The sequence below is a fragment of the Thamnophis sirtalis genome, unplaced genomic scaffold (genome assembly GCF_051295495.1).
Source record: "Thamnophis sirtalis isolate CommonGarterSnake01/CBP01778 unplaced genomic scaffold, rThaSir2_p1.2 scaffold_1, whole genome shotgun sequence".
In the NCBI taxonomy this organism is placed as follows: Eukaryota; Metazoa; Chordata; class Lepidosauria; order Squamata; family Natricidae; genus Thamnophis; species Thamnophis sirtalis.
This window is the reverse complement of record NW_028261381.1, coordinates 103,280,344-103,308,251: the sequence shown is the minus strand read 5'-3', so window position 1 is coordinate 103,308,251 and position 27,908 is coordinate 103,280,344. Positions and strand designations below refer to the sequence as shown.

Here is a 27,908-nt window from a genome sequence, read left to right as displayed (position 1 = left end):
TGAAATGCAAGTTATATATCATTCAACTGCAACATTTTTATATAAAAACGTAACATGAGAAATAATCTCTACAGAGAAAGAAATTTAAGAACTTCCCTTGGGATGCATGTTTCTCTCATCTCTCAGCTGTGCTGTACACTTTCCTTGAATTTATACTTGACTTGAAAGCTTCAGGCATTTATTATGTATCACTGAGAAATCTCTCCAGGGAAGCCACTGATTCATCTATATTTGAAAACTTTGTAGGAGGACGTGGATTTTAATTAGTCCATGAAAATAACACCTTTCCCCTAATTAAGATATAGATAACAACCATATCATCCAAACTCTCTGCCAAGTCTTTTTTTTTCCATGGCCCCCACACTTAATCATTTCCCAACATCAGTTCTTTGTTACAATACCATTTTTTTTCCTGGAAGAAAATGCTATTTTGCACGCTCTTGACAAACACTGATATATAGCACTTTTTCCACCCTGAATATTTAAGATGAAATTAGGCACGGACAACCAAATGAATGAAAATTTTAGTTTTTGCAGAAATACTCAAGTTTTTGGGTGGTGGAGTATGCAGTTTATGTAGTAAAAAATATCACGGTATCTTGCTTTTGCCAAATTGTGTGTGTGTGTGTGGGGGGTATTTGCTGTATCAACAAAATACAAACATGGAAGTAAAATGAGATACTGAGAGACAAGTTAACTACATAAACCAAGCAATGAACCTAACATGCCTAGCTCAAACAATAAGTTTCAACAAGCCTGGCATGATGTGTCTTAGCTCCACCTTGGCCTGCCAGTTAAATTAAAATTTGACACCCACTGAATTGGACAGGAAATGCAGAACACATTCCCACAAGTGATAAGCTAAATTGAGGAGATCTGAAGTCCTCTGACTATCTCCCTTGGCATGCAGCATCCATGTAGCATTGTCAACAAGACTACTCATAAAACGTCTTTTATTCACATCCCAAATGGTGAGAGCTGCTTAGAAAGCACCGGAGGCTAATCTGATCTGACTCGACATGTCATCTTTCTAGGTTGCAGAAAGCTAGATGCTTGTTTCTCCTCCTTGTTTTTCTGTCACTAGGAAACAACAGAAGATCCTGCATCCCATTCCCATCTGTACAACCATTTTCACTTTCTTGAATTGTGTATGCAGATGTCTGTCCACAGTACTCAGTCCATCAAGAAACAAAAGAATGAGAAGTATAGGTAGTCCTCAATTATGACCACAATTGAGCCCAACATTTATGCTGTTAAGTGAGACATTTGTTAAGTGAGTTTTGCCCCATTTTATGACCTTTCTTGCCACAGTTCTTAAGTGAATCACTGCAGTTGTAACCCAGTAGTAACCCAGCTGTTAAGTGAATCTTGCCTCACCATTCACTTTGCTTGTCAGACGGTCATAAAAAGGTGATCACATGGCCTTGAGACACAAAACCCATCATAAATATGAACCAGTTGCCAAATCTGGATCACTTTCAGCCTGAGCCACAAGAAAATAAAACATGGAAACTGGTGACATGGTGGCAAATTTTTTGTGGATGCTATCTAATGCTCCAAATGATTTGTCTCTGCAAGAAGTGAGCAAATCAACATTAAAAAGAAAAAGAATGATATGTCTTCATGTTGGAATAGTTGTAGCACAATTTGACACTTTTTTTGTTCTGACATGTTCCAAGAACTTCTTGGAACATGTCAAGTCTCTACTTATTAAATATGATTGTGAAGCTCAGATCTTCTTGATCAAGTTGGTTGACATATGGATGCACCCAACCCCCCACGAAGATTGAACCCTTTGTGAGTTAAGCCACACTGGAAGTCTGGGGCATAATTATGGCCTCTTGAGAGTTTTTCTTCCTCAAATCTCTAAGTTGGCAAAGCATTTCTTTATTCTTTAGCTACAGGGCTGATGATAAAACACAAGTTTTATTCCAAGAAAAGTAATACTGGTGTACAGTTACAAATTAGGATGAGCGAATAAAGGTGGAAATGAGAATACACAGATGTTTAATTGCTCTTTAACGTTAACTACCTGGACCCCTTCCAGTCCGGCTTCAGACCTGGTTACAGCACAGAAACCGCTTTGGTCGCATTGACCGATGATCTCTGGAGAGCCAGGGATGGAGGCCACGCCTCCATCTTGGTTCTCCTTGACCTCTCGGCGGCTTTCGATACCATCGACCATGGTATCCTTCTGCGACGACTGCGGGAGGTGGGGGTGGGAGGCACTGTTTGCAGTGGTTCTCCTCCTACCTCTCGGACAGGTCGCAGTCGGTGTTGGTCGGGGGACAGAGATCGACCATGAGGCCCCTAACATATGGGGTGCCGCAGGGGTCGGTCCTGTCCCCCGTACTATTTAACATCTACATGAAACCGCTGGGCGAGATCATTCGGAGGCACGGGATAAGATACCACCAATATGCGGACGATACGCAGCTGTATCTGTCCGCCCCGTGCCAACTCAATGAAGCGGTGGACGTGATGAACCAGGGACTTGAAGCTGTTAGGGACTGGATGAGGGCTAACAAGCTTGTACTCAACCCAGAAAAGACCGAGTGGCTGTTGTGTTTCCCTCCCAAAAATTTGGTTGGTGTTCCATCGCTCAGGCTGGGGGGCCAAATTTTACACCCCTCAGACAGGGTTCGCAACTTGGGAGTCCTCCTGGATCCACAGCTGACCTTTGATTACCACCTGTCGGCTGTGACCAGGGGGGCATTTGCCCAGGTTCGCCTGGTGCGCCAGTTGCGACCCTACCTGAATCGGGAGGCTCTCACAACAGTCACTCGCGCCCTCGTGACTTCTAGGCTGGAATACTGCAATGTGCTCTACATGGGGCTGCTCTTGAAGAGCATCCGGCGGCTTCAGCTAGTCCAGAATGCGGCCGCGCGAGTGATTGTGGGTGCACCTCGGTTCACCCACATAACACCTATCCTCCGCGAGCTGCACTGGCTACCTGTTGATCTCCGTGTGCGCTTCAAGGTGCTTCTTACTACCTACAAAGCCCTTCATGGTAGTGGATCTGCGTACTTGGGAGACCGCCTCCTGCCAATCACCTCCTCTCGACCCATAAGATCTCACAGATTAGGCCTCCTCCGAGTGCCATCTGCCAGCCAGTGCCGGCTGGCAACTACGCGGAGGAGAGCCTTTTCAGTAGCAGCTCCGACCCTCTGGAATGATCTCCCCGTGGGGATTCGTACCCTCACCACCCTTCAGACCTTCCGCACAGCCCTCAAGATCTGGCTATCCTGCCAGGCCTGGGGGTAAAGACCATAGTCCGCCCCCACCTGAATGCTGTATGAATGTTGCTTGGTTTTAATTATACATTGTGTTTTTATGTTATTGTATGTCTTCCCCTCCCATACAAGTTGTTAGCCGCCCTGAGTCCCCTCAGGGAAAAGGGCGGCCTATAAATAAACTCAACTACAACTACTACAACTAATTAAGTAACTTTTAAGTAACTCTACAATTTATTCAAATAATTTTGATTATTCCATGAATTTAAAATATAATGCATGGTATTAAATAATTAAAATGCATGATATTAAAATTATTTTACAGAAACCACAATTTTCATTTTATCTGTATTCAAGGATAAGACAACTGTTTAAATTGTGAATTAACAATCCTGATTTATTTTGAACCAAGCTTCAGAAATATTCCACATGACAACATATACTTTTCCATTTATATTCCTTTTTTTATCCCAAAGAAAAATAATTTATATTATTTTTCTCTGGGATGAAAAAGCCTTAAAGTTAAATGGTGTAATGAAAGTAACAAAAAAGAGAGTCCTTCTCTGAGGGACATGAGTGGTTCTGAAACGTGAAATTCAAAATAAAATAAATTGTAGTGATTTATAACATTGTTTTCTGGACTTAGGTCAAAATAACACAAGTGGGTACACTGGAAAAAATAATCCACTTAGTTGTACTTACAAAAAGGAGGAGACATTTGTTCTCACGGATCGCTCCACAGCAACCAAGGAATCCCAATAAGAAGAGCATAGCTCCCATAGCTGCCATGATATATGCTCCAGTAAAGAGCAAAGGATTCGTAGCCACGATCTCTCTAAATCCTGTGGGATCAGCTATGACCCAGATTCCAACTCCCAGGAGACAGGTACCACCCAGCTGTCATAAAAAGGGAAGATTCAAATTAAATCTATTTTCTTGGACAGGTTCCTCTAGATAGCATAATTCAAGTTAAAATTTGAATTGTAATTGTTGCAACACAGGCCAGATCCTTATGGTACAATTTATTATGTTCAGAGAATAGAGACACCACATCTGAGCTGCTAAAATCTAGATGACTGCAAGATAGCACGATTTTATTTTTCTGTATTCCTACAGAAACATCTAATGGTTAACATCTAATTTGTTAACATGTAATGGCCATCAGTTTTGATAGACCCAAACTGATAGCCTTATCTGAAAAGGCATCTTCAAAAAAATTTCAAGAATACATTTCATTTTTAAATTGATTTAATATTGTGATTATTTACAAATGAAAGCAGTCCCCCTTTTAAGAATTCCAGTTATTCATTATACTTATTCATTACAAAATCTTATTTCATAATTTCTTTAATCTGAGATCATCAAAGGAAATGCAATACATTCAAATGTTAAGGAAAGGAATTGGTATCATAATCTTAATATGTTCATTCCTCATCTTTTCATTTGGGGAATTATTATTATTACCAGAGCCGAGGTGGCGCAGTGGTTAGAGTGCTGTACTGCAGCCACTTCAGCTGACTGTTATCTGCAGTTCGGCTGTTCAAATCTCACTGGCTCAGGGTTGACTCAGCCTTCCATCCTTCCGAGGTGGGTAAAATGAGGACCCAGACTATGGGGGCGATATGCTGACTCTGTAAACCGCTTAGAGAGGGCTGAAAGCCCTATGAAGCGGTATATAAGTCTAACTGCTATTGCTATTATTTTTTGGTAGGATTGCTAGATGCCTCTTAATTGTTTAGATATTCCTGATTCTATAGCGAGGTTTAAACATTGCAATGAGCTATCATTTTATTTAACTATGGTCACAAAGTGGATGGATTCAGTCATGCTTTCAGGTAATCATTTGCTGGATTCATTAGATCAGTTAAGAGAATCAAACAAGTTGCATTAAGGATTAGCATAATGTAATGATATGTGAATCCAGATTTCAGTGGGATAATATTTTGCTAAATACTTCAACTACAATGAATTATCTGCATACACAGGTAATATACATTATCTTGAGATGGCTTTTTCAGAAACAAAGGTACTGCCAGAAGAAGTTGGATTCAACAGTGACTATATTTCATGCCAAGAGCTTGGGTGACATGAGAAGGCAGTTTGTTGTTCTTGAACAACATGTTAATGAACATGCCAATATTGCTATTTAGGCTAGTACTGCCAGTCACAGTTTCCCTCCCTCCCTCCATGTTTCCCTCCATGACTTTGATCCTAGTAACTGCCAGGACATTTAAAGTTTTCCTGGTAAGCATTTTTGGAAGTGATTTGTCATTGCCTGCTTCTTAGGACTGACACGGAGTGGCCCAAGGTCTTTCAATTGGTTTTGTTCCTAACGCAGGACTAAAACTCCTAGTTCCTGGTTTCTAGCCGGTTGTCTTAATCACTACACTAAACTGGCTCAGTACCTGTCTATTTACCTACCCACCTATCTACATGGGCTTATATTCCATTCAAGTCCAAGGTGGTTTACATTCCCCACTTTCACGTTTATAAGGCAAAAGAAAAACAAAACAGTATAGCAAGATAAGCATTAACAATTAGAAACAAAATAATGAAAATGTTCTGGCATTCAAGGAAAACTGAAACTTCAGAATACAATCTATAAATGGAGGCTTCTCACTCATATGAGGTCTCTTAAAATGTCAAGTTTTAATGGTTTTTATCTGTAATGGAAGTTGAGCAAAAAGACACTTATACAATCATATTCCGTGCCTTCATAAAATCATAAGTTGCCAAGGTACCCAAGTGACTGGAAACACTTAACACCAGCTCTAGAATTGTAGTATCTCACAACTATAGTTCATCCATGGGCCATCCATTCAAAGGCAGCCTCTGTCTCATCAGTAATTTCAAACTTCAAAGTGTTGTAAAAATGTCCTGGCTGCTTCTGATAAAAAGCAAATTGCTTGTTTTAAATGTTGCTACCTATGAAATGTAAAGGTGTCTTCTGCACCTGTAATACTTCTACCAAAGTATAGCCAACTCCTGAGGAGACATATGAAAAAGACCTCATGTGATAAATCAAAGAAAACTTACAAATATGAAGAAATTGAAGACAAACATCAGATATTTCATGCAGCTCAAACAATCCCCCTCCATGTTTGTGCAGGCTACGCAGTCCAATTGATTCTGAAAAACAAGGGCAGCTCTTTACAACTCTTTCATTTCCTATATGCGGTTCTCATCTACTTCTTAAAGCCCTGGGGAATTCATTATATAGAAAGAATGGATCACATTTGAATGAGGTAGAATATACCAGGTTAATAGGTAATAATGGACATCTACAGTTCCCAACCTGTATTCTCCCTGATGCATCAGGATTGGAAGGAAAAGTTAATGAGAAAGTGCTAAACAATTTACCATCTTGTTCAAAACACAACAACCAAAGTTGCCTCCTTTTGTGAATTAGCCTTGTGACCTCACTCTAAAGGTCTCAACACCTTGTATGCATTATAATAAATGAGCACCCTAGTGTATGTATAATGAACACATCCTAGTGTATATATAATTTTAAAAAACCACCTGGAATTATTCAAATAAGATAGGCAAGTGAATCTAGTGAATTGCCAGTATACTTTATAAATTCTCCTCATTGAAATGTTACAGTTTTAATTAATGGTCCAAAGTTAGGTATAGATTTTCTAAAAAAAACAAAAAAACAACAGATGCAATTACCAAGTTTAAAAGGCAGGTTTCCAATTTTTTTCTTTTCTTCTAAACCCTTTAAGATTAAAAAAAGATTGCTTGGACATAAGACAAAAGAACAATTGATGCCTAGATTCTTGATGCCTACAAGTGGGATTTTGAGGACATTTTCCTTGCTTTCTTTGGGACAGGAGATGCGTTCAAATCAGTACCAACTTCTGGTGATTAGCTAGAGAAGTCTCTTTGGTTTTCTTGGCAAGATTTTGGAAATGCTCACCATTGCCTTCTTCCTTGGGTTGAGAGAATGTGACTGGTCCAGAGTTACACAGCTGACTCTGCATTTAAGCTAGAACAAGAATTCACAGTCTTCTCTGATCCTTAAATTGGTTTCTACTCTGGTTCTTAAATACTACAATTACCTGCCTATCTCTGTTTCTATCATAGTTATACCATAAAAAGCAATAGGAACCATGCTTGAAGATTCTTGTGTAAAGAAGTACAGACATACAAATGTACATTTCCATTGTGATATTCTCTTCCAGAGAAAGAGAAAAAATGATTGGGTCAGGAAGTGTCAACTCATAAAGCTTCCCTAACTTGCTTCTGAGTTGCCATAGGCAGGTGGATGGGGAATTGAGCCTTGCGGCTGAATCGAGAAATTTGCACCTCAATCAACACAATGCACTTCCTAGCTGGCCAAAATCAAGGTCATCTCCACAGAAACCAGTAACGGCTGGAGGGAGTGACTTCTGTGATCGCAAAATTGCTGTGTTGAAAATGTGACTGATGACACACCTTGGGGGGAGGGGAAAACAGGGTCAGAGGCAAGGCATGAACTGAGTGGCAGCAGAGCTGGCTTCACTAGGTCCGTGCCAAGATGGTGCGCCTAATAACTGGATTTTTCTTGAAATCTGGCTTGATGCTCCTGCTTTTATTAGGGCATTGGTCAGAATTCTGACATTAGAAAGCTGGGTTGTTAAATAACACATGTTAAATACAATAACCTATAACCCCTAATATCTGTGCTTGGTTAAAAAAAATGCTCACTGCACTAAACAATGGCTTACCACTTTCTTCTAATTGCAGAATTCTGCTTTAAAAAGACATTTGGGTAAACACAGAAAATATTTATGGGATTGCAGATACCAGGAAATAAATCCTTCTCCTCTGTTATCACTGTTTTTCCTACTCAAAAGAATTTGGAATTGCTGTATTCTAACACCATAGCTCTTTCCGGTGTGACCATGGAAACTGATCTGCTTTGCTTAAGCTTTTCACGAGTCCCTAAGCAAGCCGAAATGCTCCCTCTGAAGGAAAAGGCATGATGGTGATAGCCAGAGGCAGATACATGACCCAGTTCCACCAATCACACTGCCTGCCCGTATGAAAAAGACAGTGAGCGGGTCAACTAGATGTCCAGAAAACGGGAAGGAAAACAGCAGGGAGTCAAAATGAAAGTGATTCTACACATTTGATTACTCTCTGCACAAAGCAAAGAAACAGAGCTGATTATCTCTCCTCTGCCTCAAGAGGATTTTCATACTGTATTCAGAGGTGCCTTACGGAAATGCTTCCCCAACGGGGAATGAAGGAGGAAAAAAGACCATGGTAAATATTCAAAAGGTCACTTTTTATGGAAGTCAAGAGGGTGCCAGAAAGAGTTCTTCTTCATATATGCGATCATTTTTAAAGGAAGAAAAAGAATGGGATGGAGACAGATGTCACTAAATTGTTTCACATTCCCAGGTTTTAAAAGGGAGCTTTGAGCCCTCAGGTGATAAGATCTCAAGGAGTAGTAAGCATTTTTTTTTTTAAGAATAATGAGTGTAAAACATATTTTACAGTTGAAACCTCAATGTTTTCTTCATTAAGTGGATATTTTCTTTTATAAATGTGGTGAAACGCCAACTTTGAAACTGGGCTGGCTGCATTTTTTTTTCATTAAAAATTCCTTTTGATATTCTGAAAGACCCTCAAGGCCTGATTATGCTGCCAGGCCTGGAGCTCACAAAGAACCAGAAACTTCTCTAAATGGGTTCATTGCTGAGGGATACATTTTTATCCTTCCTTCACCTACAGTTAGCATTTTTATGATAATTATCAGTGTGGAGTTTTAGATTTAAAATTTGTTTTATATTGGCTCTTTTAGCTCTTGTGTGCTATCCAGAGTCACCTTTGGTGAGATGGGCAGCCATATAAATTTGATTATCAATAAATAAACAAACATATTTTTATTTGGAGGCTTTTCTTGTTCAGTCATTATATTCATTCAATTTAGAGAACACTCAATTCCACAATCCTCTCTGGTTTACAATGTTAAAAACAAGCAAACAATAAAATAAAGATCATTTGTGCCCGCAGGAATGTTTTCTTTAATCAAATAAAATTGTATATGGGCTTAGCATCACCCTCCCCAAGGCCTGAGGGAGCAGCCATGCTTTCAATGCCCTTTTAAACACCAGCCTGGGAGCTATATTGATTTTTTTCAATATAGCGAGGCACGCTTCCTAGGTCCCAAAAAAACCTCTTCCTATAGAGCTTATCAGAATATCTTTTCATTTATGCTGGTCAGATACAGTGCATTCAGAAAGTATTCAGACCCCCTTCACTTTTGTCAATTTTGTTATGCTGCAGCCTGGTTCTACAGGTGTTGAAATTCATCTTTTTCTCATTAATCTACACTCAGTACCCCACAATGACAAAATAAAAACAGAATTTTAGAACCATATTTTACTGTAATTTTTAATCACATTGATTGATTGAGCCTGTGCCTTCAAGTTGGTGTCAATTCTTAGCTATCATATAGCTAAACCTTCTTCAGGATAATTTGTCCCCAATATTCGGGTCATCTAATGACATACACAACATAACTGTAATCTAATTTATCCACTTTGTGGCTAGGCATTCTCTTTATTAAATTTATATGCCACCCATCTCATTATCAAACAATTCTATTCTTTCTTTCCATGTTCCTCAGCATTATGGTTCGCTCAACTATGCCTTTGCATAATGCATCCAAAATATGGTGATTTGAGCCTGATTCTTTGTATTTAAAGTGAAAATTGTGTATTGAATTTTCCATAATTTACTTGGGGATATTTTCTTTTGGCTACACATCATATTCTTTAAAGATATAACTCAGCAATACAGTCTCTATTAACAATAATCAAGCATATAAAGATTAAGACATAAGCATTTAAAAAAAGAATATAGTGATTATCAGTAGCATGGATTTATAAAACATCTTGTCAGTATTTTTAATCAATAACTTCCTTAGTATCTTATAAAGACTATGGGCATAATATAACTTGAGCTCAGCAAAATATTTAATAAGGTATCTTATGACATTCCTGGCTTGGAAATCATACATAACCAATGTTCATCAGTACTTCCTTATAAAACTGGAGTGGTGTAACAAATAGGGTGCTGCAGACTTTGGTAATGAGCTTGTATGTTTTAATATTTTTATTAATGTTTAAATGAAGATATATAGAAAGTTAATACATTTAAAAATACAAAGCAAATTCAAAACTGAACTGAAAAGTTAGAAAAGTGGGCTGAAACAGAGTGAAATTTAATGGAGATAAATTCTTTATTTAGAGATAAAGAATCAAATGCAAAGTAGAGCTTTGCTAAATTAGATAACAACATGTGAGAAAAGCTTCATGAACTTGTAGTTCATTAAAAATAAATGTGAGTTGAAAAAGTATTATTAGCAGCTGCTAAAAAAAGTTGCTAAAAGCTGCAATTTTAAGTTGCATCTATAGAAGAATAGTATCCACCTTATAAAAAGTGATGGTTGGTTGGATGGCATCACAAACATTAAGTCTAAGAAGCATATTTTTAAGCACAGATTCTGAGAAACTGGAATAGGTAAAACTGACACTGAGGATGGGCAGGACACTGCAAAGTTATAAGGAACCAATGAGGGTATGATAATTATTGAGAATAAAAAAACGGAGGAGGATATCACTCAGAAGGTCAAAGGGGCCACCTGTTGTCCATAACTCTTAAGATATGGGACAATGGTCTTACACTAGAGAAAGCCAAATTCCAGTTGAATGCTATTAAAAAGTTTGTATTTGTTAAAAAAAAGATTATGACAGTGGAACCAATTATCAAGGGAGGTGATGAACTTCATTTCAACAAATGTCTTTAGGTGGACGGAGTAACCTTTTGCAGGTTGCCCTGCCCTGAGCAGTGGGTTTGACTTGATGTCCTAAATGGCAGCTTTTACACCTCTTATAGATTTTATGCATGTTAAACTATTGCATATATACATAGCCTTAAGTATCATGTTTTCACAAGATCATAAATGTTGTCAATATTTGCCTATTTACAAATTTCAGGAAAGAAAATAATGAAGTTTTCTTTCCTTAAAATGCAGAGAAAAATAATTTTAAAGACTTACTGATGCAGCTCTTGGAATGTCTACGATAATCTCTAATAGTACATATGTCCCATGTACCTTTTACTGGCCAGGCTTATCCTATAAGAAAAAGAAGATGCCCAATTAATGTACAAATCAGTAAAGCACAATCTTATTAGATAAACCCTTATTAGATAAACCCAATGAATATACTCAATCTAATTGCATACTTAATTTGATGTACATTAGCAGTAATGAAACGTTCTTAGCGTTCATCAAAACATCCAATCCCTTATAACCTGGCTCATCAACCTTTGAAGTGATTCACAAGTTTACAGACCATGTATCTCAAACTTTATCATAAACTGATAACAAATATTAAATGTTAAGTTAGTTCTAATCAACTATAGAATCTTTCAGCACCTTTGGGTGAGTTACTGTTTTTTCAACTCAATTCCTTCTGAATAGATTTGTAGTAAGCTACTTCAGAATAGCTGTGAGAGAAACTAATAGCAATAGCAACAGCACTTAGACTTATATACCACTCAATAGTACTATACAGAACTATCTGAGCAGTTTATAATGTCATCATATTGCTCAGTGGTGGGTTCCAACCGGTATGGCCTGGTACAGCCGTATCGGCAATGTTCCCTCTAAGCTGCGTGCCTGCGCGGGTGCGCACATAACAAGAAAACACAGAGCAGAAATTTCAAACTGCAGCACAGTGTTTCTTTAAATGTGACTGAAAATATCCCCCCTCCCTCCCTTCACTCTCTGCACCGAACTCTTTCCTCAATCTGGTGATTGGTGAAATCAAGGAAGACTGCCCGGACACCAATGACGCTGCAGAAGACAGAATTTCCATTGGTCCTATGGGGCTTCGTCGGTTCCTGGGAAAACGTGATTCGCTGGTTGTAGCCTGCGTTTCTCTGCACATCCAGGGTTTCTCAGGCATTGCGTCATCTGAAGCCCCGTTTTGGACTGGGCAGTCTTTCTGCGATCCCTTTGCTTTGGGGATATGGAACCAGCGTGGAATTGGACTGCCTGAGCCAAAGGGATCCATGGGATCTTGAGACTTGATTTTTGAGCAGTACCAATCTTTTCCACTCTTTCCTTTCCCTTTCTGTCCTTCTATCTTCCTTTACTTTTACTTTTCTTTTTCCTTTCCTTTCTCTTTTCCTTTCCTTTCTCTTTTCCTTTCCTTTCTCTTTTCCTTTCCTTTCTCCTTTCCTTTTTCCTTTTCTTCTTTTCCATTTCCTTTCTTTTTCCTTTCCATTTCCCTTTCCTTCTCCTTTCCTTCTTTTCCATTTCCTTTCCTTTTTCCTTTCCATTTCCCTTTCCTTCTCCTTTCCTTCTTTTCCATTTCCTTTCCTTTCCTTCTTTTCCATTCCCTTTCCTTTTTTCCTTTCCTTTCTCTTTTCCTTTCCTTTCTTCTTTTCCATTTCCTTTCCTTTTCTTTTTCCTTTCCTTTTCTTCTTTCCTGTTTCCTTTCCTTTCCCTCCCCCTTCCTTTCCTTCCTTCCTTCCTGGGGGTCTGAGGGAGAGGGAGGGGACCCTTTTCCTTCTTGCCCCCCTCCCCAACATCTGCTGTGATGGCAATTATGGCTAAAAAAATTCAGGTGCTCAGGCATGAAAATGTGCCGCTCAAACACTATACTTTTCTGCACACACTGAAAAAAATTAGAGGGAACATTGCATACTGGTAGTAGCTGGGAGCAGCTGCCACCATACCAATAGGGTGACTCATTTGGCCCACCCACCACTCACATTCCATACCCATTTTTAAAGCAACTGGCCAATTGCGCACACACGTACAGCATGCGGCGCCTGCGCGACCTGACAAGCAGCTGGGTGTCACAGGGGTGGTGGAGTGTGCATGCGTGCACAGCGCGCATGCACGAACAGGACGCCCAGCCCTTTGTGCAGTGCACCAGTAGCAACGGGGCGGGGAACCCACCACTCATATTGGCCTCAACAATCTGGGTCTTCATTTAATCAACCTCAGTAGGATGGAAGGCCGAGTCAATTTTGAACCAGGCATGATTGAACTCCTGGCTGTGGGCAGTGTTTGTCTACAATACAGGTAGTCCTTGACTTACAGCAGTAACACAGTGACAAAAGTGACTTATGACTGTTTTTCACATTTACAAGCATTGCAGCATCCCCTTGGTCATGTGATCAAAATATAGATGCTTGACAACTGACTCGCATTTATGATGGTTGCAGTGTCCCAGGTCATGTGTTCCCCTTTTGCGACTTTCTGACAAGCAAAGTCAATGGAGAAGCCAGGTTGATAAAAACCATGTTGCTAACTTACCAACTGCAATGATTCACCTAACAACTGTGGCAAGAAAGGTTGAAAAATGGGGCAAAATTCACTTAACAAACATTATTGGGTTCAATTGTGGTTGTACGTCAAGAACTGTCTGTACTGCATTCTCACCACTGCACCACCATGTCTCATAATACCACCATACTACAATAATAATGGTAAATCTCTCAGAAAATCTCTGTTATGCAAACTACTTAAGACTTGGAAAATGCATTCATTTAAATGAATGATATGAATACATTGTATCATATGAATCATCAGATTTCAACACCTTCAACATAAATAGCAAACAATTTAAAATGTCACAGTCAAAATGATCATACTATATATGCTTTATTACAACATTTTTACCTCTATCCTACTTAATTTACCACACTGCTTCCATGGTTACTAGGATTCAGTAGTTATACATTTATAAAATTGGAAATAAGCAATGTATTAAGGCTGTTTGTAATCCTATTTCATTAGGGAATAAACATCCAAGTATTTATGTTCAAGATTTTTTAATATATAAGCTTTAACATTCTGTTTCCCTTAAGTGACTGAAAACCGTATTACTTTAGGGTTCTATGCTTACTTGAAGTACTTGGGCAATTTTCTCAACAACAGGATACAGGTAATGAAATCCTCCAAAAATCAGGTTTTTTTTAATTGTGCTTGTATCATGTTCATTAATCATCCAACTTAATTAAACACTGAATTCCTGGATTTGAGGATGATTTCAAATTATTCATGGTGGTTAAAAAAACTGACTGTGAAGAGCTCTAGAAGAATCTTTTTATACTAAGTGCATGATCAACTAAATATGGTTCAATTTAAGTAAGTGCAAGTGATCCACATTGTGGCAAAGATCATTATCTTCACATATATACGGTTGGGAATCGTCTCTAATTAACCAGAAAAACGGTCAGGGTGGATAGCACAATGAAGATAATAATTATAGAGCTACAAAAAGACAAATTTATGGTAGGGCACCTTAGGAAATTATAATACAAATATAGAATGTTTCCACAACTGGAATATTGTATATATTTCTAGTGGCCACACTTAGAAAGATATAATAAAGCTTGGAAAAGGAATTACAATAACCAATGGGCTTCAAACACCTTCATATGAGAAAACCCTATTATGTTTGGGAACCTCTAGCTTGGTAAAAAAAGTAAGTGAGGAAGAACACGATTGAGGTATATAAGTGCATGAATCACAAAGAGAAAGTAGTCAAGTTGTTCTCTCTGATTGGGAGAAATCTGAATACCAGCTGTAGGAGAACAACAATTGGAAAGGAATCTCTCTGCATTTGAATATCAGAATGGCCTTGAGTTGTCCAACATGAAAAACAAAATGTAAGACAAAGATTGTCCTGGCCCTTTTGCAGCTGGGTTATTCTTAAATGATTTTGCTTTTAAGTCAGCTCTAGTTTAAAACTATTTTTAAACAGCCCAAAGTAGTAAGGATGCAAGCTTACTGAAGTAGAAAATTTGTCCCTATGTACCGCTGGAAACAAATGGCACTGATGGAAAGAAATAATAGCTGGGCAATTGCGCAGCTGCACAATCAGATTTTTTTAAACACATCATAATATAGGAATATTAAACATGAAAACATCTTTTAGTGCAAGACAAGTTGCAAACACAACAGCCAGGATGTAGATTATGACGTAACGATTGCAAATATTTCTACTTGTTAAAATACATGTAAAAGCTCCAGCAGAGATAATGGTGCTTAGCTTGTCATACTGAAAATAAAGATTTTGGATCATTTAATGATGCACTAATTTCAAAATGGAAACTAACAAAAAAAAATCTTAATTTGGATAAATGAGAGTTAGAGGTCCATACTAACAAACTATGCGTGTTACGACACACTCTTTATAAATAAAATGGCATGTAGGCAGGAGAGAGAAAGACTGAAAAATGTTTTGGTATAGTCTTGTAATCTTCACTGAATGTTGAAAGGACTTTTAAAGGAAATATGTACATATGTGATATGTGTAGTATTGTGGGGTTTTGTTTTGTTTTTGCTCCTCCTGTATCTTCTTCCATTTTTTTTGCTCCTCCTGTATCTTCTTCCATTTTTTTAACCTGCCTGATGCAATTCCCTTGCCCCCCCTTTTTTTTACAGAATTCCAGCCACTATGTTACATTTAATTGATTTAGGCTGCAATCCAATGTATTCTAACCAGAAAAACCCAACATGGTTTATTTCTAAACTTGAGCTATTAATCTGCTTTCACTTACTGCAAATGCCTTGCACCACAAGCACAGAAGTAGCTGCCACTTTAAAGTTTACATTTTTCTGCAAAGATGTAATGCCTTTACGTAAACCTATCATTAGGGAAATGAAGTCTGAGAGCATTCCTGCCCCTGCTGTGCAAAGGCCTGCAAGTGCATATAATTATGCTGCTACTAGTTCTCAGAGGCTTATGTGAAGGAGAAAGTTTGCTTTTTCGTAATTCACCACATTTTGAAATATTTACTTCCGAGTGAGAAGAAACTTTGAGACGTTACCCAGAAGTAGGAAGTAGCGTACCATTAGAAAAAATTATACTGTAAATATCATTTGATGACATTGGGTAGGAGTGGTATAGTACAGGTAGTTCTTGATTTACAACGGTTTGTTTAGTGATCATTCAAAGTTACAACGACACTGAAAATAGTGACTTATGATTTTTCAAACATCATTTTTCACACTTTTTACATCCTCATGGTCATGTGATTTACATTGGGATGCTTGGAAGCTGGTACATATTTATGACATTTGACGTGTCCAGGAGTCAGGTGATCACTTTTTGTGACTTTCAACAAGGAAACACAATTGGGAAGCCAGATTCACTTAACATCCATGTTACTAATTTAACAACTTCAGTGATTCACCTAACAAATGTGCCCAAAAAACATCATAATATGTGGCAAAACTCAACCTTCTCACTTAACAACATAAATGTTGGGCTCATTGTGGTCATAGGTTAAGGACTACCTGTACACTTCTCTGATAGAAGCAAGGTGGCACTTCTCCCATTCTACAAAACCCACTGTACTGCTAACTAAAACTTTCTCCAGAGGCTCTTCCACCCCATTTGAAGGATGCAGGGCAAACCTATATCTTTGTTATTCAATCAATTAAAAAGAACCATCAGCTGAGTGGCTGCAAATCCTGCCTGAAGTGGCTGCTTCAAATTGCACATTGAATTGGCTGCCACACTTTGGAATTGCCACACTTTAGTGCCTGAAGATGAGGATAAGTGTTCCCTCAGCTGATTTTTAAAACAATAAAAACTGGGATAAAGCAATTCAAACGAATTTTAAAACTACCAGTAACAAACAACTGTGCTTAATTACATCTTGGTCAGCTTATTTTTCCAAGTAGAAATGCAAGATCTAAGAGACATTACTAAGCTCAGGGCCAAGCTTCTGGAACAATTAATCTCAAAAGCATCCTCTGTCTTCTTAAACATCATTTGACCTGCTTTTGTTTATCCAGATTGTCCTTGAATCCTGCATTAAATCAAAGTACCACTAAATTCTGTGATGATGAAAACAATAGGATTGAAAACATATGTAATTTTCTTATCCAAATCTATTTACTGAATGCTTTTCAAAAATTGCCAAAACTCTGTTTAGTCTTTCTTGATTACCCTATCAAAATGTTGACATTTTTGTCAAAACTATTATTAGTTCTTTGAATTATGGATGAGGTCATTTTAAATAAACAAATATCAGTTCCCAACTGATGCTTAGTCTTGGCTGTTATGGAACTGCCAATTTAATTTGAATTGACATAGACTGTGAAGTATAGTCTCGCTAAAGGTTTTGTTCCTCAGTAATTTATAGCTTTACCTAAATTGCTGGAGCAATCAAAATCCTGCCTTTATTTATTATTTATTTCCACAGCAGTGACTAGACAACATAATAAATGGTTAATACTGAAGTTTCAGTGACATCCCCCTTCAGTCTATATTTAAAATCCAGCTTTAAATCACAATTTATCTTATTCATCAGCAAATCTAGAATTCTTTCTAGCTGATCAAAACCACCATAATTTATTGTTGAGAAAAAAGTATTAGTTGGATGCAGGTCAGGTTTTGATTAAAAGAACTCAAGAACTGAATGATGAAAGACTTTTCTCATCCAAAATATTTATTTCTAGTCCATGCTTATTCCCAGCTCCCCTCATATCTGTTATAAGAAGATCCAAATCTGTGAAGCAACCAACTCTTGCTAAATTTTAGGCTGACAAGATATTTTGGAGGGAGAAAATATCCCTTCTGTATATCTCTTCAAAATGATATTTATGCTAGATTCACATAATACACTTAATCAGATAATATATTTTTTTTAAATATATTTTATTCAATTTTCACATTCCATTTGCAATCATTTATATACAGGGTATTCACTATAAGAAAAGAGAAAAAAAAAAGAAAAAGGGAATAAAACGAACAGATAAAAAGGAAACACAACTCATCATTCACAACCCCACCTAACCCTTCCATCCTCCATACACCCCATCTACCCCCTCCAACTTTCCTTTCTCCCTCTAACACTCCCCTCCTACTTCCCTTTCCCCTCAAACCTTCCTTCTCCCCTACTCCCCAGACACCCTCCTTACATTCCCCTTACTCCTTACATTCCCCCTACTCCTTCCTTACTCCTCCCTCTTCCTTCCCTCTACCTCCCTCCTTGGTGTATGCCTTTATTCGAGTGTTGTTTGATCTGATAAAGGTAAAATGAACCAAGGAAAAAAAAAGAAATAAAAAAAACAAAAAAAAAACAAAAACAAAAAAAAACCACCGTATATAAATACATTCTTGTTCTTTTTAAGGCTATGTTAACACCCCCCCACCCCACCCCCCACAAATCCCCATCCCTAATCCTCCCGACTTCCCAGGGCCCACACCTGGCGCTACCTTCTGTCTAAAATATCTTGTGTACATATGGATTAAAAAATAAAAGTAATATATCAAAAGAAAAAAAAAAGAGAAAAAACAGAGAAAGAAAAAAAAAGGGGAAAAAAGAAAAAAGAAAAGGAAAAAAAAAAGGAAACCACTCTTTGTGTTGATCTCAGCCCCCCATCTTTATCTATATTTAAATAGTATAAATCCTTCTATCTATATTTTATTCTCGTCTCTTACTTCTTTGCTATTTACCCCAACCTTCTGTAGGTTCTCCCGTTCCTCTTCCTTAACCTCATGATCCCTTCCGATAAAATTTAAGCAGCGTGGTTCATACCATATATTCAAATATAACTTTACAGACAAGTAATCAAACTTTCCCTTCTAGTAAAATTTACACAGCATGAATCATCTTTCTTTAAAGCAGCGTAAATCAAATATTACTTTACACAGAAATCAATTTCTATCTTAAGATAATTCCAACCAACTTCCTCTTCAAATAGGATTTAAATAACGTAATTCATTCCACATGCATTTTACCCTTTTCCCTTACTTGTCTAATATTTTTCCCTTCAAGTAAAAGTTAAATAGCATGGGTCATTCCACATATTCGAATAATACTTTCAGCAAAAGTCAGTTAACCTTCTATTTTAAAATAGTCCCTTCTAACAAGGTTTAAACAACATAAATCATTCAGCATTCTTTTTACCCATTATCTTAAAATAATCCCAACCGACTTTCTGTTCTAATAAGCTTTAAACAACATAAGTTTTACCCTCATCCCTTGCTTGTCTGATGTTTACCACAAATAACGTAGTTCATTCCACATGCATTTTACCCTCATCCCTTACTTGTCTGATATTTACCACTATCAAATTTATACTAGCATTTGTTTAAAATGTAATTCAGAGCAATTTATAAAATAATACTTTCAGCAAGAATCAGTTATCCTTCTATTTTAAAGTAGTCCCTTCTAACAAAATTTAAACACCCTAAATCATTCTGCATTCTTTTTACACTTATCTTAAGATGATCCCAACCGGCTTTCTGTTCTGATAAGCTTTAAACAACGTCAATTTTACCCTCATCCCTTGCTTATCTGATGTTTACCACTATCAAATTTATGCTAACGTTAATTTAAAATCTAGCTCAAAGTAGTTTCACCCAGCTTTCCCTTCTGATAAAAATTAGTCCGCTTTTTCTACCGGGGAGAGGTCTCAAGCCCCCATTCAGTCCTCAAGCATTTTGAAATGTCTAAATTCTCGATCTCCGTTTTTCTACTTCTCCGAGGGAGGAGGGGCTACCCCCTCCATCTTGCAACCACATGGCCAACCGCTCGGCTTCTCCTTCCGCTTGTCTCTCCACTCTTCCAAACGCGTCAGGAAGTCCCGCCTTCAGAATCCTACAATAGAAATCTTGAGCCTCCGAAACAGAGTTAAGACGAAATCTTTGATTCTCAAATGTAACTGTGATACCGGCAGGGGCCTCCCATCTGTATCGAATCTGTTGGCTCCTAAGCTCCTTAGTTAAAAAGGCGTAATCCCTTCTTGCTTTCAGCATCTGAGAAGGAATATCTTTAAAAACAATCAGGTCTTGGCCTTCAACTCGGAGCCTGTTATTATGAAATTTTTGCACGATCGCATTTCTAGATTCTTTTGTAGAGAAATGTATAATTATGTCCCTCGGGAGCTGTCGCTGTTCCGCTATCAATGAGTTCTGGCGATAGATTTTCCGAATCTGCCAATCAAAGTTAAGTCCCGGGCTTCCCAGCGCATGGCTGAAGGCTTCAGCAAAGGTCTGTTTCAAATTCTCTTGCTCCTTTTCACGGAATCCCCTGACCCTTATCGCAGATGCCTTCCTATTAAAATTTATCACCATAAGCTGTTTCTCATTGTCTCTAATTTTCTGTTGTAAAATTTCAATATTGGTAGTCAAATTTAAGTTAGCCTTCTCCAGACTTTCCAATTTGTTCTCTATTTCAGCAGAATAATCTGACAGGGCAGACACAGCTGCAAACGTATTCGCCTTCATTTGATTAACTTTAGATTTTAAATCATCATATAATTCCAATACAAATTCCCTGATTTCTGTCTTAAAAGCGTTAAGCATTTTAAGGAGATATTCCTGTGTTAAAAGTTCCCCAGCAGAAGGCACAGGAGACAAAGGCTGTGTTTCTTTAAATTCTTTTGTAGCAAGACGCTTTCTTGACTTGGGTGGCATAATAAATAAGCAAGTAAGCAGAGCTTCGCTCCCCTCTATTTCCAAAAAAGAAAAATTTATTTTGTTAAGGAGCAGTCTGCAGGGAGATAACACCGGCTAAGTACATCAATCATCCACGGAGAGAAATCCCCATTTTGAGGTCTATTTAGACAAAGAAGTCTCTAAGACGAATGGTGCTGGTATTTACGATAGTAATAAAAACATAAATCTCACAGGGGTGGGACCCGCCCGTATCTATTCTAGCTTGAAAAAACTTTGTCTTGTCCTGGGGGGGGGGCTAGCCTGTCTGGGGCTGCCAAAAAAAAAGGCAGCTGAGAAGAAATGGCTGGAGATAAAAGCTCCGCTTCGGCCGGATCTAATCTCTTTCCACAGCCATAAAAGAAAAAAGGCTGTGGCTTACGATTAGATCCTAACCTACGGGGCTATCCTCCCTGCCCCTTTCTTAGCCAAAAAGGGGTGCTATCTATGATCTTATTTAGATATACAGACCAGATCTCTGAGGAGCTCGGTGGAGCCCTCCTCGGCAACAGGCCACGCCCCCCTGGAACTCTTAATCAGATAATATTAAGGACTCGCCCACATGTTCTTCTTATTCCAGCATGAAGACGACTCACTTCATGTCCTTGATTAGATTACAACCCACTCCAGCCCACCATGAAGGTAATCTCCACCTATTGCTCCATGTCAGAAGAAATCTTTTCTGACCTCTACCACCACAGTGGGATGGGGATTGTCAGCTGCCTATCAATTCTGGTCGGCAAATGCCTCCACTCCAAATAGGTATTGTGTGTTCAGTGGAAGTGCTTATTGGTTGCTGCCTTCCAAAGCCATTTTATTCTGGGCCATCAAGCTGAACAAACTTTTTCTACAATAGACCAATGAAATGATTTACCTTTTTTAAAACAACAACAATGTTCAGTAGTGGACCATAGACAGTTTAGACTCTGTTGTTTTGCTTTTAACAAGTTCATTGATGGAGCAGTGAAACCTGGAGCTTTTTGTGTCTTTTCTTTTCCCTTTTTAATGCTATGAAACTGACAAGAGTTCTCCATTGTTTTTCCTCTAGGGACAAATGATGCAAAAAATGTAAAATTATAGTGTCCTCTCTTTTTCTCCTGTCCATCAATTGGTAGACATGCCTGGCAGAAGAATGTCAATTAGAACAGAGTGTTTATAACCCTTTGAGAACTGTGGGCAAAGCTGGCAGTCAGAGCAATGGCACAGAAATATGAACAAAAACAGGTTTTGTGCTGGGAGAAGCTTTAACTTTGTATGCTATAACTAACCCTGATACAGAAACATTCACTGAAAGAAATGAGAGTGGCCAGGGTTTAGCTTCTGTTTCCTAAAATGTTGATTCAGATTGCTGTTTCTCTGCTAGGTGTAACAACAATTCAGACATAGGACACATCACTGTTTGCACAATCTTAGCAGAAAAAATACCCCAAGCTTACAAAATATTGATGGATGAAAAAGAGAGCCTTTAACCTCTGTGATTCCCACAACCTTGGTCATGTTTGCTAGCTTTCAGGCTGGAAACACTGAGGTGCTCCCAGTTTGAAAAGGATTAGCCAGTGACATCACCCTTGCCCAGGGGATGCCTGATTGGGAGCTCCTTACAAGCCCCCTTTGATTTGTCCACCAAAGTTGTTCCTATCTATCTACTCACTTTCAAACTGATAGTCAAGAGGGTGGAGTGCTGGAAATGAATGACAGGAACTCACTCTGTCATTCAACAGCACTTGTTCTTGAAAGCAGGCTTTGCTGATTGTCAACCCAAGCAACTTAACTAAGTGAGCCAATATTTCCTGGACAACCTTAGAGAAAAGAGTGTTTATAAATTATTCTTCTCCTTCAGCCTCTTTCTAACAATTGTGCTACTGGAAGTCCACCAGCTTACTGATCACTAGGCTTCTAGGATCATAAGCATGCAATGGGAGATGTCTTTAGAAGTGCAGGCAAGGAGTTAGGAAACTCAAAAGAGGCAAAATTGGAACTACTGGGCAGCCTTTGCACATTACATTAAAAACATTGGATGCAATCCATTGAACCACTAAATACCCACTTTGTCAATCAGTAAAATTCCCACCTCCTTGCTAGCCCTAGTGTCCACAATTTCTTCTCGAATTTCCAAATGTATTCACTATATTCAAGAAATTTATTTGTTTTATACTATTTTATATTGGTTGCCATTGTTGCTTTTGGGAACTTCAGTTCATTTTATCATTAACTCAATATCTTAATATTTTATTTTATTTTACCGTATTTTTCAGAGTATAAGATGCACTAACCCCCCCCCCCCAAGGTGAGTGGAAATGTCTGTGCATCTTATACTCCAAATATTGGGGGGAGGGGAAGAAGGGTTGGTGTGGCGCCGATCAGCCGTACTAAAACAAGCTGCAGATGCAGCGAACGAGCCACACCGGTGGCGAACAGGCCACAGTGCCAGCGAATGGGCAGCAATGAACAGGCTATGATGAATGGGTGGAGGTGAACAGGTGGTGGCAAATGGGCTGGGGCAAACAGGCCAGATGAATACTGGATGGATGCTGGGAGGCAGAGGAAGATTTTTGCCGCCTTGTTTTCCTCCCCAAAAGTGCATCTTATAGTCTGAAAAATATGGTATATTTTATTTTATTTTTGATATTTCTTATTTTATTACATGCTTTTGTGTCAGTTTTTGATTCTCAGCAGTTGCCTGGGCTAGTCCCTCTGTTTTCTTGGAAAGAATTCAGAAGTGGCTTGCCATTGTCTGCTTCCTAGGACTGAAAGAGACTGACTGCTTGAAGGTCACTAAGCTGATTTTGTGCCTAAGGTAGAGCTAGAACTCACAGTCTCCTGGTTTCCAGCCTGGTGCCTTAACCACAACCTATATTAGTTCTCTTTAAATGCTAGCCTCTAAATATAACATTTAAATACTAGACTTAAAAGTCTATTTTTAAATAATTTGCCTTCTAAAGTGGCTAACAAACATTTTAAATAAATAAATAACATGTGTTAACTGAAGCTTGGTTATAAAATAGCCCATTAAGCATGAATTTTATGCTGCTCAGATCAAGATGTCACCACCATGGAAAGACTACTTTACTGCATGTAAATTCAATTAGTTTCAAAAGTGAATTGTGTGAGTACTATCAGCCACGACAAAGCACAAAACAATCTCCTACTTAGCTTAAAACCTAAACTATTGAGCTCTGATTGCATTTATTACTATAGAATCTCAAATTCTATAAAATTTACACGAAACAGTTTTGAAGTGAAGAATGAGAATTTCTAATCTCCTTGTAATTAATTCAGAATGTAAACACAACTCCAAAGAGCAATCAAATCTGCTTTCAAGAGAAATTGTTTCAGGTATTCTCTCATGTAAGCCTCCATTTTAATACGATTGCTGTGCACATTTTAATAATGATGTATTCACTTCCCCCATAATTTCCTATTTATTTATTTGGCTTAGGTAAGGGGAAACATTATAAAGCTCTCCTTTAGTTACTGAGGCATTGCTATGCCACTGCTTTGCTCTGTAGGCATTCCTGAACAAAAAGAGCACATTTTCTACTGGGTCAATACCACCATCAAATGCATGCTGGCTGTAATTGTTGTAGACAGTTTGAAAAGGTTACCATAATGTTACCATGTGTAAAATGTATCATCGCAACCACAGGACCAGGAGCCTGTGTTATCATTTCAACCGGGTTTTTCCCCATTATTTTATTACAAAAACAAAAGAAAGAAAACCAGTAGAGGTATGAATAGTTTGGAGTTGACAGGTATTTCATTTAAAAACTGAACCTTATGATAAAATAAATTGCAGTTTTAGGGAATAATGACCACATTGGTTTATATATTAAAACCACACAATTCTGTGTTGAATTGCAGTGGTAATTCAGCAAACTTTTGTCACTTTCCTAGAATCTGTCATTGACTTAAATTAGGGAAATGAAGTCCCCTTCTAAATTCTCATGGCTGTTAATTCAAAGAAGCATAAAAATTATTGTAATTGACTGAATAAAAAGAGCAGTGGGAAAAACAGTAGAAGGGGCAGAGTCATTCTTCAATGGGATACCATTATATCTCCATTCTATTAATGGTAAGGTCACCATAACATATAACTTACTGAGCAATGGAAGTAGGAAGCTAGTGAAAAAAGATCTTCCAAATAAATCTGAATTATCTAACTTGAAACTAGAGCTTAGATTTTACTAAAGTTAATATGAAAAACACACAGTGGAGGTTTGGTCCAAAGGTGCTGTTCAAAAGGCAACTGGACTTTCTTGGCTTTTTCCTTGAAAACCTTTTGCTTTCAATCCAAGAAGCTTCTTCAGTTCATGAAGTTCTCAGAACTAAAGAAGCTTCTTGGATGAGAAGTGAAATATTTTCAAGGGGGAAAAACCTATAAAACCCAGTTGCCTTTTTAACAGCACCTTTGGGACAACCAAGACCTGGATGACTGAGAATGCCATAGGTTGCTCCCTGAGCTTTGTTGTTTGCTTTCATATGAGTTATTATCCAACTACATAACAACAGTGAGTAATGAAACATCTGCAAGCAAACAACCAAACTCGGAAGCACTGAAGATTCCACAGTTCAACTCTGACCTGCTGTTGGAAACCCACAATATCAGATTCTCAAGGCCAACTGAACTTGCCTGTAGACACTGCATAGCAAAGTCACAAGACTTTATATGTAAGTTCATCCAGTTATTGTGCGAGAATGAAATTATCCCAAAAGATTATCGAACTTGTTTCCCACTTCTATTATTATATGCTCACCACCTTGATGGTCAACATATACAGTACATCATCTTCCTACTATTTTCCCCTCAACAACAACCTTGTGTGGTGAGTTGGGCTGAGAGACAGTGACTTGGCCCAAGGTCACTCAGTGGGCATTTATGGCTAAAGTGGGACTTGAACTCACAGTTTCCTACTTTCTATTTTGGTGCCTTAACCACTAGACCATGCTAGTTCTCAGAATAAAGTAAGCTAGTATTTTAAGGAGCAAATGTGCATTCAAACCACCACTGAAATCAGGACAGATTTCATTCCTAGGAAGGGATTGGATGCAGAAATATCCATATACAAGTATGCATGTAGCAGAATCCTTTTTTGGATGTTGACTGAGTAGCTTCAAAAGGGGCCACACTGCTGTGATATTTATAAATGTCTGTTGCAAAAAGCTCATGGCCTTTGCTTTGTAATGTGTAATAACCACGAGAACATTCTTTTTACCACTATGGAGCAAAGCACAAAACTATGTTTGTGAAGCTCAGAGCTTGCCAAGCTTTTGATATTTGCCTGTTTTTCACATTTTTCAGGCACTGAAAGGGGATTCTGAGATATTTTAATGACTCTGTTTGATTAATGCTTGTGCTGTCAATTTTCCAGGAATGGCTGCCTACTACAAGGTTTCTGGAGAATACAAGTACTTCAGCTTTATTATGAGTGATGACAAGGTAATTCTCTGTGCAGTCAAGATCAAGCATCCTGAGACATTGCCTCAGCCACATGTGAGATGTAGATGTAGTTGCATCATTTCCATGCAACAGAACCAAAAGATCTGCCAGCCCACACAGAGGGATAAAACTCTGATCTTGGTGTGATTTGCCTTATGGAGTGTATATAAAAATACACTCTTTTTTATCACTTTCTAGATGGATATAGGGAGAAAGTGCTTGTATTTATATTCTCTCATACCTTAGCTTTGTGCTCTGCATATTTTTCTCCACAGCAGAACATCTGGAAGGAGGTTGGGATGAGAGAAATTCAAGCAGTAAACTAGAATATATTTGAGTTTCCCCCGATAGCAATATAGCAATAGCAGTGGACTTATATACCGCTTCATAGGGCTTTCAGCCCTCTCTAAGCGGTTTACAGAGAGTCAGCATATTGCCCCCAACAATCTGGGTCCTCATTTTACCCACCTCGGAAGGATGGAAGGCTGAGTCAACCCTGAGCCGGTGAGATTTGAACCGCTGAACTGCTGATCTAGCAGTAGCCTGCAGTGCTGCATTTAACCACTGCGCCACCTCGGCTCTTTAGATGCCAATCCATTACAACATTACAGCTCTCACATAGCAGAGATATATGTGATATACGTGTATGCAGTTTGCATAAAACTGTATGATCATTTTTTCGCTACACTTTATATTTCCTCCCTGTGCATTTTTGATGCTAAATGAGAAACTGGTTCTGTAGTTTTAAATCTACTTTTACCAATAAAATAAAACTACTAGAATAAAGCAGACATAACCTGATAGCAGATAGAAATAATAGTCTTCATGTTCAGTAATAGCAATAAAAAGTGCCATAAAAGCAATCTGAGCAAGAATACACTAAGTGAAAGAAATAGTTCCGAGAGGACCTTTAGCGAGTCAAGCGTTATGAAACCAGGATAAACCTTAATACAGACTGAGCCATTAGAAATGTAATCCTTTTCGCCCTTTTAAATTTATTTTTTCTTGTTCCTTTTGTAGATACAGAATACTAAGCTACATGGGATAGTTTCTATCAATGGTTAGAAACATGAGGTAGAAGTGGGAATGTGAAAGAATCAGGTTAGGTGGACATGGAAAGAGACATTGTGTATGTATTAGAATGAAGGTATTAGGAGAAAGGAGCTGACGTCGCAACGATACAGATGTGCGATCTCGGAGTTCCGAGATCGCAGCCAATACTTTTATTGCTGGGTGGTCCATATGGACCTAAACCATCCCAAAGAGATGGTGACAGGGAAGAGTACATCTTGCTGATCTCAGGGACATTGCAAAGTCCCTGATTGGTCCAAGAGAATCTCTTCTAGCTGGCGATAGAAGGACAGCCTCAAGCTGCTGAAGTCGGGACAGCTCCGCAACCAGAGGAAAGCGGAAAGAGAAAGTGTGTCCATCTGGTGAGGAAATTTTATTTTTATGAAAGAGACTGCCCAAAAAAGATTAAAACCAAATTAAACTTGTAAAGAAAAGAAGAGAAAATAAGTGGTGAATTTAAGCTATTTTGGGCAGTGTGCTATCCTTTTTTAAAAATAGTCTTCTATGGATGGAAGTTTTGCAAACGCTTTCTACTTTTTAAAGTGAAAGTATTGGCTTTTCTTCTACTTTTTTTAAACCTATAGATTAAATCTCTGGAAATATTTTTTTCTCTCTTTTCTTTGATCATTTTGTCCTTGCACTTCAAAGTTGAGTTGAGTTGAGTTGAGTTTATTTATAGGCCGCCCTTTTCCC

General features: G+C 38.3%; 1 protein-coding gene across 4 annotated transcripts in view; it reads right to left on the bottom strand.

The window, feature by feature from the left end:
* TSPAN18 (tetraspanin 18) overlaps positions 1-27,908 on the bottom strand; it is a 184,299-nt gene that overhangs the window by 27,466 nt on the left and 128,925 nt on the right. For all 4 annotated transcript variants that reach the window (XM_087719951.1, XM_087719946.1, XM_087719958.1 and 1 more), the window contains 3 exons: positions 11,290-11,367; positions 6,270-6,362; positions 3,936-4,130 (listed from right to left, as the gene is read on the bottom strand). In XM_087719951.1, the coding sequence (XP_087576077.1) occupies positions 3,936-4,130; positions 6,270-6,332 (258 nt within the window). In that variant the 5' untranslated portion in view covers positions 6,333-6,362; positions 11,290-11,367. The remainder of the gene's footprint in view (positions 1-3,935; positions 4,131-6,269; positions 6,363-11,289; positions 11,368-27,908) is intronic.